Source organism: Catharus ustulatus, chromosome Z (assembly GCF_009819885.2).
Source record: "Catharus ustulatus isolate bCatUst1 chromosome Z, bCatUst1.pri.v2, whole genome shotgun sequence".
NCBI lineage: Eukaryota > Metazoa > Chordata > Aves > Passeriformes > Turdidae > Catharus > Catharus ustulatus.
The window spans coordinates 27,842,127-27,862,693 of record NC_046262.2 but is presented as its reverse complement, the minus strand read 5'-3'; the positions used below and the strand labels follow the sequence as shown (position 1 = coordinate 27,862,693).

At 36.4% G+C, this 20,567-nt stretch overlaps 1 protein-coding gene across 7 annotated transcripts in view; it reads left to right on the top strand.

Moving 5' to 3' along the window:
* Window positions 1-20,567, top strand: part of GLIS3 (GLIS family zinc finger 3) — a 161,165-nt gene that overhangs the window by 109,263 nt on the left and 31,335 nt on the right. For all 7 annotated transcript variants that reach the window (XM_033085542.1, XM_033085541.2, XM_033085539.1 and 4 more), the window contains 2 exons: window positions 9,256-9,417; window positions 10,951-11,061. In XM_033085542.1, coding sequence (XP_032941433.1) covers window positions 9,256-9,417; window positions 10,951-11,061 — 273 coding nt within the window. The remainder of the gene's footprint in view (window positions 1-9,255; window positions 9,418-10,950; window positions 11,062-20,567) is intronic.

Here is a 20,567-nt window from a genome sequence, read left to right as displayed (position 1 = left end):
AGGACAGGACAGGACAGGACAGGACAGGATAGGATAGGATAGGATAGGATAGGGTAGGATAGGATAGGATAGGATAGGATGGAATACTCTTATTTCTATGATAGAAATATATATTTGTATGATGTTACTATTGATAGAAAACAGAATGAACCATGAATTATAATCTTGACATGGAGTATAGTGAGGAAGAATCCTCAAAACAGTTTCTTTCTCATTTCTACTTTCTGGATTCAGAGCTTCCCTGGTTATTTATTCCTTTTTTCCCTAGTATAATACAGATCAGATTTTAATCCTTTGTCATATTCATAAGGAGCAAAATCTAAAACAACAGAATGTTTCCAGTGAGAATGTGGTTTACACTACTCATTTCCATCTTTGAAAGACTATGATCTCAATATATAGTGTACCTCTGGCATGAAAATCTGTAGAGAACAGAGCTACAAAAGTGAGATGTAGATACGTTTGCATTTTTTTTTGAAGATGGTATTCCTGCATATATCTTTTTAAATACCCGAAAGAAAGTACAGTAATTTCACAAGTGTAAGGTGCACCAGATTATAAGGCGCACTTCTGGGTGTTGGCAAATGTCCGAACTTTGTCCATATATAAGGCACACCGGACTATAAGGTGCACTCTTTTTTTTGCAGCGAGGATCCACGCGCAACAAAGTAATGAATTAGTAATGGAATTGCGTGATCACGGGGTTTACTGGCAGGTGCTCAATTTGCAAACATTTTTCACAGATTGGCGTAGCCTTTAAATGCAGCCCCAGGTGCCCTCCCTGTGCTGCAGGCCTCGGCACTCGCGCCGGCTGGCACGGCTAGCGCAGCTCGCGGCTCGTCTGCTGCTTCTCGCACTTCCGGGTTGGCAAATTTCCTAACTTCATCCATATATAAGGTGCATGGGATTATAAGCCGCACTTCCGGGTTTCGATCAAAATTTTAGTCAAAAGAGTGCGCCTTATAGTTGTGAAATTACTGTTTTGTTGCTTGACAAAAGGTTATTTAGTTCTTGCATGTCTCCAAGAAGGAAGAAGTAATCAAATGCATAGGATTACTCTGGGGCTTAACAATAATAGCAGCTGCCTTAGCAGTGAACAACTTTTAGTAGAGAAAGCTTCATGATTACAGATGATAGCTTCAGTTACTTGAGACTCAAAGACAACCTTTTAGAAAAACCAGAGAAAGAGCAAGAAAGGAGTAAAACCAGTAAAAAAAATAAAATGCAAACACAGTCCTCTAAAAGGAAGCAAAGAAAGAATTCCCAAAATGTTCATTTTTCCTTTAATAGTTTCCGTACCATATGGTTTTTGAATCAGTAGCAGCTGATGTATTCAGTAATAGTTTCTTTTGAAGGCGCTTGTCATAATATTTACCTTCTCTACAGCAACAGAAATAGCTTCTGAGGCTGAAATGGCCATGCTTACTAAGACTGATGAAAACAAGAGACATTACCATGGTGAATGAATCTCTTGACACTGTTATTTCAGGGATAAATAACATTAATTTCACTGTGCTTAATTTCAACTGAGGTATTTTTGTCCTTAGGCATGGTGTTACCTAGAAAATAAGGTTACATTGTGCTGCAGATCTCTAGAACATGAAAAGTATGAACACCTCTGGAGATCTAAAATTTAAAGGAAAAAAAGAGCATGCTACATTTATCAAAAACATAGGAATAAAAAAGCCATCTGTAAGAAGGGTTTTCGCAATGAAAGAATGTGATAGGCAGGGACAGCTACTTATTCATATACCTCTTCCTGTACTGCAGTTTGATGCCATCCTTTGTCCACTCTCCTAACAGGACTGACATCAGAATACTGATTTCCATGGAAAGAAGATCAAAAGTAAATTTTATTGAGACACTCAAGTAATCTGTCTATATACAAGTAATAGTCAAGTGTGTACAGTATGACCAAAAAATGTGAGAATTGTTCGAAGGGAATGGAAGAATCTAGCCTCTCATGTGCATCTGTCATAAAAAGTAGCCTGGTTCAGTTTCCCATATGAACTGATGTATAGATTTGTGTTCTGTATTGATATACCCTCTTTTCCATTGATTCCATTGCCTGTATAGTAGCATGTGTCTCTTCTTACTTAAAAATACTCAAAGAGATGGATGTATTGAAAAACTGACGTTGGATTAGGATATAATCTATTAATCTTGTTCAGTCCTTACACACACAAAATAAAGCATTATGTGCTGCTTAGTCAAAAGCTCTTAAAATATGAGCCCTAGAGCTGTACGCACTGACTAGTCCCATGAGTCTTGCATCTGACTAATAGTATGAACTTTATTATACATCTATTGAGTATAATAAGCCTTTTAACCTAAGGTAGGAAGTACAACAAAGCTAAATAACAAATTACTTTAGATTTTGTCATGGTCTGTAAATATCTTTTGCTTACATTTATATTTATGCATGCTGGATCACAAAATTTTAAGGAATCTACCAGAAAAACATGAAGGGAGGATATTGTGATGAAGGGAACCTTCTTTTTTTTAAGAGGAATAAAAAGAGACTAATTACCTCTGGACCAAATTGTCATTGAAAGACTGGGTAAAGAAATATCTGCTATAATCTACATATGAATCTATGTAACAGATACAAACATAATCTGTCATTATTTACTGGAACAATAAATTCCAAGACATTATATAATTTTGTAAGCCTAACTATAAAAGCGAAATAAATGTCAGCCTTTGCACAGTTTTGAGGGAAATATATGACCATATATAAGCTAGTGCATTCACAAAAGCATTTGGCTACCCCATTAGAAAATGTGTTCTGTTCAGATAGGCACTAAGGTGAAGTGCTGTTCTGAATATTACATTTTCCCCCATTTAAACACTTCAAGGGTTAAAAGCACAGCACTTACTTTGCACTAGATGAACCTGGACCTTTAAATCTCAGCTGTGCCTGCAGCCTCCTTGTCAGTGAGCACCTGATGTTAGCAGTTTGAATGATGTCTGACACTAATTATGTGTCATCCACAAGATTGCCAGGCTGGAGAGTCTAGGGGTATAAAAAGCTATTTAAAAGGTCTGACTCTCATGTTTTTGAAAACACATCTTTTGCAGAGCAGCACTCTGCTAATACTGTTGAGGAAGAAAAATGATTACAAGGCTATTAATTAATGCTTGAAATGCATTGTTTTTGTTTGAAAGCCATATAAGGAACAGCTTTTACATCTGTTGGTGTGATAAATACACAGCTGCAAAGAGATACCTTGCCCTTGTCATACCACCTGCCTCAGTGCTGACACAAAAGAACCGACCTGGTCAGCATTTCAAAGCATTCAAAATTAATTGACAGATGGACATTGTTAAATAATTAATGTGCCTTTTAGCTGCTAATGAATCTTAGAAAATGCTACATGGCTACTGAATAATTCAGAGGCTTGTTTTTGGACCTTATGTATGTGCTACTCTAGGTTTTGTTTTTTTTAAACTAGACAGTTTTTAAGAATACCATTCCTTCCATTTGCACATAGGCATTCATGTATGATAGGATTTCCTAAAATCCAGGAATGGCTTATATTTTTATTGAGCTATCTCCCTTCAAAATTTAACATTTAGAACTTTTACTTGTCATGTTTATGGTCAGTTTATAAATATTACAAAAGTAAGCATGTCAAGCAGCTTGTCAAGCTAATCTCAGCCAGTAATTTGCTGTTGTAACTGGGTATGGATCAACACATTATGAGTTGGTACAGTGTTCTGGGGTGGGTGTCCCTCTTTTCTTCCAAGTAACAAGTGTTAGGATGAAAGAAAATAACTTCCAAGTTGTGCCAGGGAAGGTTTAGATTGGATACTAGCAAAAAGTTATTCACTGAAGAAGTTGTCAAGCATTGGAAAAAATTGCTCAGGTAAGCAGCAGTCACTATCCCTGGAGATACTAAGAAGACCTGTAGATGTGGTGCATGGTGACATGGTTTTGTGATGGATTTGGCAGTGCTGGGGTAATAGTAGGACTCTGTTCTATGGTTGGACTCAATCTGAAGGATCTTTTCCAACCTAAAAGATTCCATAGTTCCATGATTTTAAGTTTTTTGTATCAAATTTCTTTAGAAGGGCACATACTAGAGAAGAGTGCTTCATTTGTTCTCAGAATAGTGGTCCTAAGTAGTTAAACTAACTTTGTACTTTTAACAGGGACTAGTAGAGCTGCAGATACTGAGAATATCCCATTGACAGAGGTGATGTCATTGATTTTGCTGGATTATTGCATTACAAAAAGGTACATTGTAAATCAGCCAAATGCCAAGAAATGTAAGCAGAAATGAAGGCATATAGCTTATAATTACAATATGAGAAATTATACTTAGAAAAAAGACTGAGAATTTAATCTTACCAGCTGTAACCAAAACCTTCTGTAAAATGCTATGACTTAAAGAAGGCTAGGATAATCCTGGAATAAGTGAAAAAGGGAGTTTGATTCATGTTACCTGAATATCTAACATTGATAAGTCTACCACTGAAATATTGATCATGTATTTTGTATCCCAGGTGAATGCAGAGGTGGTCAGAAGGGAACCAAATCATATTGTGTGAGAAGTTTTTGCAGCAGTTTGTGTCTACGTGGTTGCGTGCAATTAGTCATAGATTAATGTGCATTTGCCATGCATTGACTGGCCAATAAAAAGAGCTAGGTCTGCTTTGAGCTGTGCATCTGTGAAACTGCTGGTTTTCTTACCTGTGTGGTTGCAATGGGAAAGCACAGTCCCACTGTTATGATGCCATGTATCCTTGGACCACTCTAGCATCTATTGTGCTTAATGAAAAGAAAAGGCATGGAAGGTAAATATGTTGATTATTTTCTTTTGGTTTTCATGGAAAGTATTTTTGCCAGGGTAAAGTTTCTTATCTTGTTGGCCCTTTAAAATCAGTGAGGAATTTCTCCCCTCTGATCTGTATCGTAGTTTCTGGGTGCACGTTTTTCTCCTCATTTTGCATCATGAAATGTTCCCCATGACTGATTGGGTTGCTAAGCCAAATGAGCTGATATTTTGCAACTCTGGGCACGCATTTGAACCACTTGGTTAATACATCCTCTGGGTGTACTTAGGGTTGGGTTGGTTTCCCCCAAGTCAGATTGGCAGAGATTTGAAGAGTTTTTCACCTTTCTATCAAGCACATGCCATATCTAACTTTCTGAGGTCATTTGAAATATCTCATGTGTTTCCCTATATCAGAGTCTTTTGAGGGGCTCTCAGTCTCTTTTGCTTCTTGCCTGAGACATATATTCTGTTTTATTGAAGAAAAAATATATTTTGTCCCTGAAGTATCTATGTTTGTTATTGAGATTTTGTGTGGACAATGTGCACAGAAAGCCAGCTGCTGCAATTTAATGGCTATAGGAGGCTAATGTTTAGCAAAGTCAAATTTAAAAAAGGAAACCAACCCTCTCCCAGTAAGCTTAGAGACAAAAGAAAATACACTGCCTGGGTGCTGAAGCAAAGCCAATGCAGATAGGAAAACATGAATATATTTAATACCAGGTAATATTAAGATACTGGATTAAGAAGAAGCTAGGCTGGCTGTGTTTGACTTTTATATGAAGACTACATACTTTTCAGTGAATGGATCAAAGCTCAGACAGATGTCTGCCAGATCAAGTACTTCAATCCTTGCTATACTAGTGATCATCTGAGATACTCAGAACAGTTCCTTTTGCAAAGAAAACTGGGTAATTTCTTAGTCACTTAGTCACTGACTATCTACTACTGATACTGAAGTATTCACACAGGTATTGCCATGCTCTTCTATAGTTCAGGAGTCTAAATAGATTTCGTAGTAAATTCCAGTCAGGGCTCATTCATGGTGCATCTAGCAGGGCTGTGCACCTTGCACAGATTTTTTTTAATATAACCTATGAAATAACATTGTAATTTTGCAGGAGGGTTGCCTGGTATGCTGAACATCATCTCTGTGTAAACAAGGATGAACAGGGCACTCATGAGAACACCAATGTTTTAAAATCATAAGACTGCTTTTCCTTTCTGTTGACTTGTATTATCTTTCCCTGTAAATTTATTGTTTCTTGCTTTCATAATTGTCCTTATAAAAGGAGAAAGTAAACATGGATTTTAGAAAGTAAACATGGTATTTTAAAAAGGAACTTTAGGACATGCAGAATGAACTGTATGAACTGTATGAACTGCTTAAATGGTTTCAATTTGCATGTAGCAGTAAAAATAAAAGCTCAGTAACTGATTTCTGTATTGCAGTTTAGGAAAACATTGCACAATTAATTTCACATAGGGCTTGCAGAAAATCTGGTTTAATCAGGATCTATTTAGGATATTAAAGTGATTCAGAATGCTAAAGTATGCCATATACTTTAGTGTCTACAACAGTAAATATCTTAGAAAACCACGGGTCCCATTTCAAAAACATCTATCAACTACCTGACTATTTTCCCCCATAAGTGATGATGTCTTGTCTGTGATACTTCCAATAAAATCTATTTATCAGGATAGAGTGTATGTTCTCTGTTGTTGAAAAGGGTGTATTTTCATTCCTTTTATCTTAAGTATCAGAGATTTCTAAGGCTTTAAAATTTATAGAAGAAACATTCGTTAACTGTTGAGTAAATGTGGTCTTTTTAACAATAATACAGGCTTGTAGACCGTTTTGCTGGAATGACCTTTACAGCAATATACAACTATATATTGCCTTGTGAATAGGCCAGACAGTAATTTAAAGCTGTGGAGGGAAGAGAGAACTATCTTTTCTTTCAGTTTATCCTCAGCAATGCAGAAGTCCTCAGAAATAATAATTCTTGATTTTGTATATGAATATTACACAGTAATACTTACTTAAACATTTTTTCCCATTTAAAATTAATAGTACTTTTACAGTCATATAAACAATCATTTACATGTTTAAATTAATTTGCATACTTGAAAATTCGAAGTTTAGTAAGCTGTAAAATAAACAAAACAGAGTCATGCTTCTACAACTTGTTCATTGGTTGAGTTTTACCCTGTAAAATTAATGGCTTCTTGAGTTACTGCAGTTATTCTTATGTAAAGCATAGTTACAGTAATTAGAATGTATAGTTGTTATTTCATGATCTTACTACAAAATAATAACTTGTCTATATAAGACAGGCTAATCAGTACATTTCTTTCTATTTTTAACAGAGGTATTCTTGAATTGTTTTGCTTCTTGAAAGTCATTTTTTGAAGGTTTAAAACTGAAATAGTACATTTATATTAGATGTTAGAAATAAATTTGTTATTGTGAGGGTGGTGAGGCACTGGCACAGGTTGCTCAGAGAAGTTGTCTCATGCCTGGAAGTGTTTGAGCCAAGGCTGGATGGAGCATTGAGCAACCTGTTCTAGCAGGTGTACCTACTCATGGCAGGGGAGTTGGAACTAAATGATTGTTTAGATCCCTTCCAACCCAAACTATTCTATAATTGTAACACTTTTGTGATTAATTTATTATATCATTTTTTAACTCTCATGTTTTTATGATGTCTCCACTCTTCACTTTTTCCTAGAAAATTGTGATCCTTTCATCAAGGCAATTTTAAGATATATTGGTGTAATTTTTTTATCCTGTAATATTTTCTAAAAATATGGCCTTAAGAGTAAAACTATTTTACACTTGCAACAATGTGTTTGTATGCATGTTAAAGCTCTGTAAACATAAAGGCAACACTATTAATACAAGCATAAGTTAATGTTCAGTGATCAAAACTAGATAATCTGAAAAAAAACTGGTTTGCTTTGGATAAAGGGATGGAATATAAATAAAAAAGTTTCATGGGTTGAGACATTTTCTGAAGTGCTTGTGTAGGAAAGACAAATTGCAATTATGGTGTAGCAGGCATGGTTCATCCTCTACATCAAGCTTTAATTTCTTAATCTTAATACTTCTGAATTATAGGCAATACTTTAATTAATTTATGTGTTAAAATTTGTTTTATACTTTAATTACTTTAATTAATGTGTTTTATACTTTTTTCTTTGAACATGTTTTTTTTTGAGATAATCCAAAAGATGTGCTTAAAATTAAGTGATACAAATTTGATATAATTTTTTCTCTTTTTGGAAAATGTCACAGATTTATAAGAAAGGCATATTAATTATGACCAGTTTTCCTACTTGTGCTTTGGTAAAGATACATGCACTGCTTAATATATTACAAAATTTAGTTGTGTCATTCTGACACCGGTGAAAAATGGTCTATTTCTTTTCAAGTGAATAAAATTAATAGGGAGTAAAATGGTAGAAATTTTTGTGTTAGCTTTAGAAACATTTGATATCTCTGCTACAGAATTATTATTTTTGCAAGCATGCAAGAACCACAAACTAGCAGTTTGTTATGCATCAGAAACTTCAGGTGTTGCATAGAGAGATATGCAGCAGCTGAATAATGTGATTAATTGATCTTGACTGATAGAATTTTAGAAAGCCTTTACTTCTGATATTCATAAATATTTAAGTCTAATTGAAATCAAGCGTATATAAAAATGCCGGTGTCAAATAGAAGGGATCTTTTAGTTTCCCTTAGGTTGCAGTATACTATGAGAGTGTGATAGATAAAAAATTTGTTTTCTGTTCATATAAACATAGATTTCTCACACAGATGCAGTACTTGATTGGGTATAGAAGTACTATACCACATGATTGTTGGTTCCCCATAGAAGTTACATCCTATTTTGATAGGCTTACATTATTTTTAGTACTTCATACATTTACCTGTGACAGAAAGGTAAAAAAAATATTTCAGAGATCATTTCACTTTTTGCATCACCATTAGCAAGGCAGAGCAGACTGAAATTTCCCTGCATGTCTTTGCTGTTTCTCTTTAGGTTGGCTGGTAGTGAGACATGCCTCTGTTAGGCTCAGTTCGTAATATCAAAAGAAGTCTGGAGCTGAGACGGGGATATTAGCAGAGGTCTTGAGAGCCTCACAGTGACCATTTTGCTCTCTGTGTGTTACAGGGAGGAAAACCAGCTGCTGTTTCCCAGACAGGTGCTGCACTCTCAGCTGGCTGGTCCCCTTGGGTCTCAGTGTGCCGTTTGCATAATGCAGGACATACTCTCCTAATTCAGCCTTGTGCAGCGAGGATAGGTACATTCTTGCAATCTAAATGGTTTGAACCCTGCAGCAGCACCCACATTGAGAAACCAGGTCCTGCAGCACTACCCAGCCATAGAAGGAACCCTTCTGTTCAGTGTTCGCTGTTGCGGTTTACTGTGTGGGCTTTCCTTTCAAATAATTTCTTTCTCTTCTGCAGTTTGAGGGTTGCAAGAAAGCCTTTTCCAGACTAGAAAATCTCAAGATTCACTTAAGGAGTCATACGGGTGAGAAACCGTACCTTTGCCAGCACCCTGGCTGCCAGAAAGCGTTCAGCAACTCCAGCGACCGTGCCAAGCACCAGAGGACACACTTGGACACTGTAAGGACACAGCATCCCACTGCAGCCCCTGTGCATTAGACCATCTGCTCCTTTCCTCCAGCTTGGTCACAGCAGGTAGCCCAAAACCTTAGAGACGGGAGGGTGGACGGCCTGGTGAGGCTGTGGAAGCTGCTCCCAGTAATCCAAATATGCAAGAAGATGGGCCCAGGCTGGTTGATAGACATAGCACAGTTCCATGGTCTTTGCTGCAGGTAGAGGCAGTAGCTTTCTCCCACTTAGTTGATCTTTAGGGAAACTGAAGCCACCTGCAATATACAGTGCTTTTCTTTGATGAAAAGTTGAGGCTGGGGCATGTACCAGAAAGTCAAGAGAGGTAGAATAATTTTGTAAACCTAATCATTTTCGTGCCAACACATTGTCTCTTGTAAATTCGAGTTGCAGATGAGATTTGTTTAAAAACCTGTTTCAGAAACAAAGTCTTCTCAGAGTTTGTGAGTTTCCAAAGGGTAGAAGTCAAAAAATACAATTAAAATAATGCCATTTGAATTACATGGCCGTTAAAAAAATAAATCACCCATTTTGAATAGTCAATACTATGGCTGGCAAGTTAGTAATGTGTGCAATGTGTATTCAGCAATTCTTTGTAAAACATAAGTGGATAAATTGCTGAATAGCTACTTTCAGAATACAGTTGGACCTAATGTTCATTTTATACTTAGTGTAAATATAGCATTAGTATAAAATATACTATATAAATACATATAAGTATAAATATTTAGTAAATATATTTATTATATATTAAATATATAAAATATATTTACTAAATATAAATATATTTAAGTATATAGATAATATACTTAGTGAACCTACAAGTCTTCAGAAAAGACAGACAGATTAGAACAGGCAAAATGGGATATTTATATGAGTTAGAGTTTATTGGGCATTTTTTAAAGAAGTCTATAAGGATATTACAGGATATTTTACAGGCATTTTTCTAAAATGAAGTATTATTAGAAAATGTGAGCTAAAGGAGTTGGTCAGTACTTCACATTCAAATGCATAATTATATTTTTTTTTATGTAATACTTCTGAGCTTCAGTATTCAATGCTTGATCGGGTTTTTGCTTGCCTTCTTTGTAATATAGTAAACTAACACTTTTTCTTGTTCTCTTTTTCTGAAGCAGGTCCTTCTGTAATCCTAAACAGTCTTTCTGGGCCTTTACTGCAGTTTCTTTACCTGATTCACTAAAGACTGTAATTTCTGGTTAAGTCAAAGATTGCTCTGAGGGTGGAAGAATTGTAAGTATATCTAGCAATATTTACTGTACCGCTAAGAAAAAAAAAAGGTAATCGTGAATGGTGCTGTAAATTAAAGCTTTCCTTTTGTTTGATTTCTTTAAAGCTTTACTTCATTCTTTCCTTTTCTAACAAATTGCCAAGCATTCTGCTTGTAATAATGTACAGTGTTTTTGTTCAGTAGTAATGTTTTTGCAGCATCCTAAGGTTCAAAAAGGATTCTCTTGAGTTAAAATGATCTGTGATATAACAGTAGCTTTATCTTTTTTGATTTAGAAACCTTATGCATGTGAGATTCCAGGATGTACTAAGCGATACACAGATCCAAGTTCCCTGAGAAAACATGTGAAAGCCCATTCTTCCAAAGATCAACAAGTCAGGAAAAAGGTAATTTTTCTGCTTTCTTGACTGGTGTAAAGTTTATGTAAAGAAATCAGTGCTATAATATTAGATGTTTCAATGCATCTTCAAGTACTTAGGTTGATTTTGGACTTTGAATTAGAAAAAAGAGCAAATTATAGATAGATGTGGTTCATATATGCTTAAATTCATCTTTGACTTAATGAGGCTGTCTGATTTAATGCTTTATGTTTTCTATGTGATTGTTAATCCCTAAAGGCACACAACAAGGCAAATAAAATTTTTTGCAAACAGAAATGCTTGTTTTCAAATTCTGCCTTTTGATAAATACACAGAATTGCAAAGTACTGGCTAGTCTCAGATGGAAGGATGGATTTTGAGGGTAGTATGTGAGATTAAGCTTTAAATTGTGTTTCCATATTCCAGGTGCTTCCAATAATTTTCACAGTTCTGATTCCCTGTGGATGTCAAGTCCATGAGTCATCCACTGTTTACATGTATAAGTGCATCTCTAAAGAGCTGAGTTGCGACCTAAGGGAATTTTTTTCTTCTACCATTTTTCATCATAGCTCCTATTAATCACTGCTATAATGTTTATGAGGTACAACATAGATAGTTGCTGGACCTTTGTGAAGTTATAATTACTAACTAACATTATGCTTGCTATTTGAAATATTAACTGACAGTAATAATAACGAAAAATAAGAACAGCAAACCTTTTGATGAAGAATTAGGGTTATTTGTTGATTTAATTAAAAGTGAAAATTGGCTTAATGCCAAAAAGGTAATTACAAAAATGTGAATTCATCAAAAATAACCATAAAAATTCCAAGGTGATAAAGGCACAGTGGACTAATACTTCAAACTGTAGGGATCTTTTCTTTTGAAAAGAATGAAACCCTTTGCTGTCATACCCCGTTAGTCATGAATTCCTTTAATATATCGTGCCTGACTGGTTTTAATCCTTCCTTTAACCTCCCCCTGCATACCAAGTGACATTATTGTGGTGTCTTAAGTTGCTGGCTCTCCAAGACTGTACCTGCAAATGTGTCTTTGATGTTACATAGACTTAAATAACAGGATGAAGTACATTCACAGAAGTGGAATCTTATGTACTGTGCTGATATTGACATTGAGTGTTCACAGATTCTGTAGATGTTTCTTCAAAGATTTGACTCTTTCCTTGGCTCTGTAAGATGGGATTATGCAATGACATATATGTACATTTCTATCTCTCAATTATTTTAAGCAACTTCCGTTGATGTGTATCTATAGCTTACCATATATGGCACAATTCCTTTTCTACAATTCTGTAATGCAACCACTGTTTCCCTTCACTTCCCAAGCCCTAGTTATCCACTAAATAAATTTAACTGGAAATCTCACTGGGTAATGACATGAAATCCTACCTACCAAGAAGATCCCAGCACAAATGCGTTTAGTAAAAATAATTTAATGGATTGTACAATAAAATTTAATTTACTCTTCAAAGGAAAGCAGACCCATGAGAGAGTAAAGATAGTCAAATCATCTTTGTGTAATTTGAAAAATTCTTCATAAAAATGAGGGCAAACATATACACAAATAGCATGCAGATATCTGGGAACAGAAGCTGAAAATGTTTAGTAAAACATTTTAGATATAATCTCTACACATCATAATATTCAGTCTGTAATTTTAAAATATTTTGGTGGGGTGAAAAGCAGTGTTCACTATCATATTTTTAAAAGGAAAAATTGCTGACTCTTCCAAGATTTCATCTTTCCATTGGGAAGATAGATGCGGTTTCTTCTAAGCCAGGAAGACAGTGAAAGAAAGCTAGGCAGATCCCAAAATGAGAGATTAAAGTGATGCTGAGAGGAATGTTAATGTACAATATGCCCCTCAACTACAATTACTTTTAAAATGTGTTCTCTTTTTAATCTTGTTCTCTTTTCAGCTTTGAAAGGACAACAATTGACAAGAGTTGTTTTGTAAATTGTCTAGACAAGTAAGCCTATTTTCAGTTGGCTACAGTTTTTTGATATCAGTAAAGCACAAATGTCTTTCATCTGTGAACTGATGGTATTGTATTCAAAATCAAGAACCCATAGCTCTTTTATTTTGTAAGTCTTTTTATTGAAGAGCATGAAAATGAAATTATGAAACATTGTGATACCACAGTCAGCTGGATAGAAACTTTCTAACATGGTTTTGAGTATTAGAGAGCAGGGATTCTTTAGTGCAGTGTGCTGGTCACTCAGAGGAGAGTGCCCAAGTGTTGGGTAAACAGTGTTTATCATACAAAAATGATCTCTCATTCATTAGCTACCCCCACTTGCTGGATGTATATATTTTATTTCATTTTACATAGTCTCACCCCTTATCAAGTCCTTATAGGTTCCTTAGGGTCTGTCTTCAATGTCCCATGTCCTTTTTAGGTGCCTGTTCCTTGACCCCTGCTTTTGAGTAAGTGCAATATCATTTTTTTTGCATTGCTTCTGCTTTGTCAGCCTTGCAGAGCTGAGCCTGTCATCCTGCTTGTATTTTGCATGGGTTCTATTTGCCTGAGATACAGCCTTTATCTATTTCTCCAAGGCTGTGCTGTTCTGTTCTACTGTCCTTGATAAGAGTGAAACGCTGTTCTGTTCTACTCATTCATATAATTCTACTCATTATCATGTCCATATCGTATCATTAACAAAATCCAGGTCCTGTGCTATTAGAACACATAACTGCAGCATGGGTCAGGTTGGAAGGGATCACAGTGGTTGTCCTTTCCAACCTCCCTGCTCTGAGCATCCCAGTGCACATTGCACAGGATTGTCTGAAACAATCCCCAATGAGGGAGCCTCCACAGCCTCTCTGGGCAATCTGTTCCAGAGTTCAGTCACATTCACAGCGAAGAAGCTCTTCCTTGTGTTCAGGTGCAATTTTCTGTACATCAGTTTCTGCCTGATACCTCTTGTCCTATTACCTGGCACCGCTGAGAAAAGCCTCTAACACCTCTGACACCCTCCCTTCAGAGACTTACAGGCATTGTTGAGGTCCCCTCTCAGTCATCTCTTCTCAAGGTGAACAGGCCCATCTTCCCCAGCCTTCTTTGCAAGAGAGACCCAGTGGTTTGAAGCCTGTATAGAAGGTCAATACCACCATTATGATCTTAATGAAGATCCATTTGTTGGGTAAGATAGCGCTCAGCCTTGTACAAGTATGAGATCGTTGTCTTTTCAAGTGTAACATAAAATGTAATTTGCTACTTCTGCTGCAGTCATGCTGAAGAACTCTGTATTTGTAAATCTAAAGAAAATAGTTAATTCACTTTCAAATACTGCAGTGCAATTCCCACTGTGAATGAAATGAAATGGACTCTCCACTGGCTTTGTAGGTCTTGTCATGAATGTTTGCAATGTCATTTGCCTTTCTTAAAGGTTTTCTTTTTCTATAAAGTGCACTTTCAAACAGATACGAGATAATTTTAAAAGAACAAAAGATTGTTCTGATTCTGTACAGCTGTTTGGCAAAAACAAGATCAGTTCAATAACATTGACCTTATCATCTGAACAATGCAGTGGTCATGCTTTTAGATAGTCTTAATTTTATCCATACCATTGAATAACTGTTGTCATATGTAATAGTACTTTGAGCCTATGTGTCCTCCAAAAAAACCAAAACCGACAAAGATTTAAAAGATTGTTTCTATTTAATTAAAAGAAAGTGAAATAATTAAAGATAAAATTAGTTAGCTCCATCTTTGTGGGGAAAAAAAAAGAGAAAGAGATAATTTGAACAGTTAGCATAAACAAGACAAGCTAAAGAGTATATAAAAGTCTTAGTCTGAACTTTGAATTGAAGGGTGATTTATACCAAATAATTTCCTCATTCAGCTGACCAGCCTTTGATTCCTTGGCAGTTCTAATAGTGACCAGATCATGTCTTTGGTCTTTGTAGTAAAATTATTTATGGGTCAGATATATTATTTAGACAAGCTTTGAGGTATCGAATGCTTACCTGACAACTGCCTCTAAAAGCTATCTGTCCTGTAAACCTGTACCATCTTTGATCATTCAAATGGGTCTGGAGGAACCCATGCAAGGATTCAACTGACCAGATAGGTTAACACCTCAGCAGATGCATCAGTGATACTCCTAGGTCACTCCTAGTCTTAGCCTAACACAAAAACTACATTTATTTTTCTGATTTTTTTCCAGGGACAAAAATTTTTGTACTCTCTCTGCTAGAAATCAAATATCATAGAGGCATAGCTTCAGGAAAGGCAGTCCAAAGGATATTTCTGAAAATTATCTAGACATGATGGGGATTTTTAAAATTGCAGTTTATAGGGTGTATGTACCAAATCACTAAGGAATAGAGAGAATGGAGAGACTGAAGGAGATAAGGGTTATGTGCAGGGCTTCTAGACTGATTTATTTCTGCCTGATAATCTTTCTCTTTCATAAAGATTTTTCAGTTATAATGTAATGGATGAAAAGTCACTTTTGGGAAGTTAGCAAAACATTTTCCCAGTCCTGATGCTTCCATCATTTGTTCCTGTGATATCTGGCTGGAAGGAGGTTTTTTCAGGTGTTATTTTGCTGTGCAGGAGTAAAGCACAGAAGGCAATCAGAATTTCTCTAATCCTGGTGCTATTTATGTATGATTTCCTCCTCATTACATTTATTGCTCTTCCAAGATTGATCAGCTAGCAGTGGTAGGAAGTTTTCAGAATACTCTTCCTGATTACAATAAGAAAAATTGTGATAGACTGCACTGCTGAGATGAAGCAGGCAGTATGACACCTCAGCCATGTCCACTCCTACTTCAGACTGCTGCCCACGCTGTTCTGGATGCAGCCCAGCACACATTTGGCTTTCTGGGTTTCTGGTTTTTGGCTTTCTGGGCTGTGACCACCGCTGCCAGCTCATGTTAAATTTTTTGTCAACCATCCCTCCCAAGTCCTTTCCCACAGGGCTGCTCTCAAACACTTCTCAGCCCAACCTGTAGTATGACTTATAAACCTGTCCACCTTACAATGAAACAAGAAACGAGAAACAACCCAATTGCCTAAAGACGTGATATTCTCCTATTGAACAATAGTTTGCTGGAACTAAGACATACAGGTGTTTTCAAAAGGTTAACATGGAAATTTCTATTAAACTTTGAGAGATTGTCTGGCTTTCTATTATGTGGGTTATGTCAGCAAAAATTTTATTCCCTCAGCAGAATAATACAGACCTCTTGGCTCTTATAAAGCTACATACTTCTTGATGGTTCATTTTTTTAATTCCCTCACAGTACAGTAGAACAGGCTATTTATTGTGACTACATATTGGTTTTACCACACAACTGATGAAACTAGTAGTTTGTTTAAAGATTCTAGAAAAACCAGAACTTTATACCAGCCTTTAGATTTTGTGAATAACAGGAGAACAAAACAGTGTCTGGGGATTTTTTTTTAGCTAGTATCCTTTGTTTGTTAATTCCATGATGGGTTTCCAGTTTTTTTCTTTCCTTTCTTTCTCCATATTTGAACAAAGGTTTTTTTTGCAACTCAAGAAATGCAGTGCTTATTGTGTTTCTTGCATGAAAGAAATTATTTAAATTTCTTTTTCTAACTCAGAATTTTTAATTGATGAGGAAGGAGGGAGCCAAGGAGGGTTAGGGCATTACACATCTGGTTTTTCAGAAGGTCATCCAGGCACTAAGCTAATTACCAGTGACAGTCTCCATTATGTCACTATATTAATCTGGAGAAACTGCTCTGTTTGCTAACACCTTCCTCATGGGAAGCAAACATATCAGCATATGAGATAAGGCTTCTGTGTCTTTCAGTTTTTGCGTGACCTTATTCAGACTCTTAGTTCAGATTTCACTATTTAAACTGCAAACAGGAGAGAATGGGTTGAAAGAGAAGCAAATCTATATTCTTGCTTTGAGAGCAGTTGAAAATAAGGATATTTTCCCTCATTTGTTCTCTATGAAGTCCACTTAAAAGATGTCACCAATGCAAAAAGAAGTGCATTCATAGCCACAGGGTCAGTGAGCAGTGCCCATGGCAACTAAGAAACTATTCTGCAGAAGAAAATGTAGTAAGGAGTAAGTGTTTTAATCCCTAACTTTAATCCCTTTGCTTCCTGTCTTCAGAATGAAATATAAATCAGACACTATGGCGTTCAGCAATTTTTTGTGAAAGGCATGTTTGCAGAAAGGGATTAAGGAATTTAATCATATGATTTGTTGGAAAACTTTTGAGACTAGCAATGACCAGTTCTTTTGAGTGTGGTCAGAGAGACCCAGGAAAACAGGCTGTGAAAGCAGTGTAGCACTGGCTGTGGCTGACTGCCCTACTCCCCACCAGCTGCATTGAGTGTGCTGTGGTGGGGTGCACAAGGCATGCCTCTCAAGGAAGATGCACTGTGGGGGATATGCTTTGTCACATTTACAACTTTGTTCACCAGGGGGAAGGACAGGGTTTTCGTGGTGTTCTGACATCTGTGGCAGTTTTATATATTGTTGGCTCATTTTACTTATGGATTAACATTTGTTATTCTGTGTATTAATTCCTTCCTGCACTTGGTTTCTGTCCTGAGCTTATACTCCTGTGAGCTCTGGCAGTGTAGCATGTTGAAAAGTGCATAAGAAAGAAAGAAAAAGTGCTGTCGCCTTCATTACATTTACACCCATGGCAGAAAAAAAAATAAATCCAGATTGTCTCAAAATTCTGTAAACAGCTATAAGTTCATGCTCATAGCATTTCATATTCTTCAGATCCATTTTTGATATCAAACAATATCCTTTTCCCTATTTCTTTGTCTTCACTTCCCTGCCACAGCATATGCATGAAAATGATCTTGATAGAGGAGAAATCCTTCTTTCTTTTGGTGGCGTGGTAAAGAGAGTCCGTGGGTAGACTTGGCAGTGCTGGGTGTATGCTTGGACTTGGTGATCATCCAATCATTTTTCAACCTAAATGATTCTGTGATTCTATAATTCTATGATTCTCATTAACCTGTCACACTTCAGTCTGGGCTTTGAATGCACAGTCCTGTTCATTATGCTCCTTAAGCAACGCCAGGGTCTGAGCAAGCAAGATTTAAACTGTGCATGGGATGCCCAGGAGGTTGCACTTCAGCACCCTGACACCAACACAAGTACTCTTCAGATCTTTAGCACTGTACTGAACAAGTGTTCCTGATCTAGGCTGAGACCTCCTCTGCGATTTCACACTGTTGGATATGGGTGTGGGTGGCTGCATTGGCAGGTGATGATTTTGGAGTCATCAGTACTGCTCCTGAAGCAGTCATATATTGGCCTCACTTGCAGTGCTCATTTGAGGATGACCTTCATCTACCCATTTGTTTCCTCCCTGTGATGCAGAGCTCTGCCGTTTCTCTGGCACAGCTGTTTGTGAGACTGCTCTGTGAGATGAATTATGGAACAGCAACAAAAAATCTAACCTGACACAGAAATGCCCCACAGTAAGTCAGAGGCAGTAGAAACTTGGAAAGTTAGCAGTGCCAGCCTAGCCAGCACTTCACATCATTGTCTCGCCTGATAAAGACAATAGAACAGAACATCATTTCACTCTGATAAGGAGAATAAAACAGCACAGCCTTGGAGAAATAGATGAAAGATATAATGTAGGCAAACAGAAGCCACACAAAATGCAAGCAGGATGCCAGCTCAGCTCCACTGACAAAGCAGAAGTTACGCAAAACAATGATATTGCACTTACACAAAAGCTGGGCTCGAGCCACATAAAAAGGACACACCAAAGAACACCCCAAAGAACCTACAAGGACTTCTGATAAGGGGTGCAACTATGTAAAATAAAGTAGTAGATATACATCTAGTAAGTTGGGATAGCTAAAGAATGTGTGATTGGCATGTATGATAAACACTGTGTTTAAGTGATGCTCAGGACGCTCAGCTGGAAGAACGATCTCCCGAGTGACCAGCACATGGCACTAAAGAATGCCTGCTGTCCAACAGTCAAAAGTGTGTTAGAAAATTCCTGTCTGGCTGATGTCAGTATCACACCATGTAGCACACTAAACACAGACTGAAATGTGAATGAAAATGTACAGGGTTGTCCTGAGGAAGTTTTGAAAAGTAAAAGTTGTATGCCTGAAGGCTAATAATTTTGACCTCTTGATAGTAGAGTGGTAGAGTTTTTCAGTTCTAGTCCTAAACTCTATTCAAGATATTATTTTGAAGAAAGTATTTTCATGTATGAACTGGTACATCCTTGCATTTAGGTTCCGGTGGAGATAAAGAATCAAATATTTAAAGTGAAGTCCAGTGTAATACAGAGGATGCTGCAGTTAAAGAAAAAAAAAACCACAAAATCTGAAAACCTCTTTCTGTATACTAACAATTGTTGACATTATCTCCAGATTACCATGACAATTTTTGGTAATCTGTAATACGAAGAAAAATATGTTTGTGCTAAATGAAGCACCTGGTGGATAAGTATGTGTTTATTTTACACATTTTTCCTCTCATGAAGTGAAAATTTGCCAAACAGATGTATTTTCAGAAAGGGAAAGCAAATAATTCTGCAGTACAAGTGTTTTCTTTGTCAGGCTGCATTTACTTGGAAAAACTGAAGCTTAGCAATATCATAAAAGAGCTATATCCCCAAATCAGTCTGGCGTAAAACAGTAGGTTTTTTCCGGCTTTTTGAATTGAACAGGTCAGCTATTAGACTAGTGTTCACACAAAAATCAGCTACAAGCCTCTTGGAACTGCCTGAAGAAGAGGATGAAATAGAAAGGGTCATAGGTATACTTTATATAACATTTCAGATTTGATACAGCATAATGTGGGACAGGAAGAGAGGTAATATACGTATGTGAGTATGTGTGAGAGTGTGTGTGTGTGTGTGTGTGTGTTTTCAAATATCTGTATGAGTGCTTTCTAGTCGTGTAGTGCAAAATAATAATTTTCAACAGAACTGTGGTTCTTTTGTTTATTTTAGAAAAAGACTAGTGCACTCACTCAAACTGTACTTCCCTTCTTTAAAGTAAGGTTCTCAGGTTGTTTGGTTTTGGTTTTTTTAATTCAAAATCCTTTCAGATCCATACCAGCTGCAATTTTTCCCCTTAAAGAGGTCTGTATCGTTTTAATGATGCTATTCCTCAAATTAGAGTAATCACAATAAAAAGAAAACTCTATTTTCTATATATAATAAAAACAGACTTAATTTTAATGTTATCAATCTTAATGTACCAGTGTTTTCCTCTTGTAATATTGCTTTAAAATCAGAATTTCTCCTTGACTTGAAATTTGCCAAAGTTATGTAATTGTGTAGGTTTCAGGTCCTTTTGATTTTTCATGCAAAACATTGAAAAACATTTTTGATATGTTTTCCTGATCTATGCTAGGACATGAAGATGGAAATTTTTATATTGAACTCAAATGTTCAATACAGTAAAACTTTGAGAGTAACAAAAATAACTATTTCTTGCATAGAACCTAACATAGCTACTGTGCAGGTAGGCTAGTTTAACTTGACTTTTATTGTTTTTCTGGCCAAGTGCTTAGTTGAAATA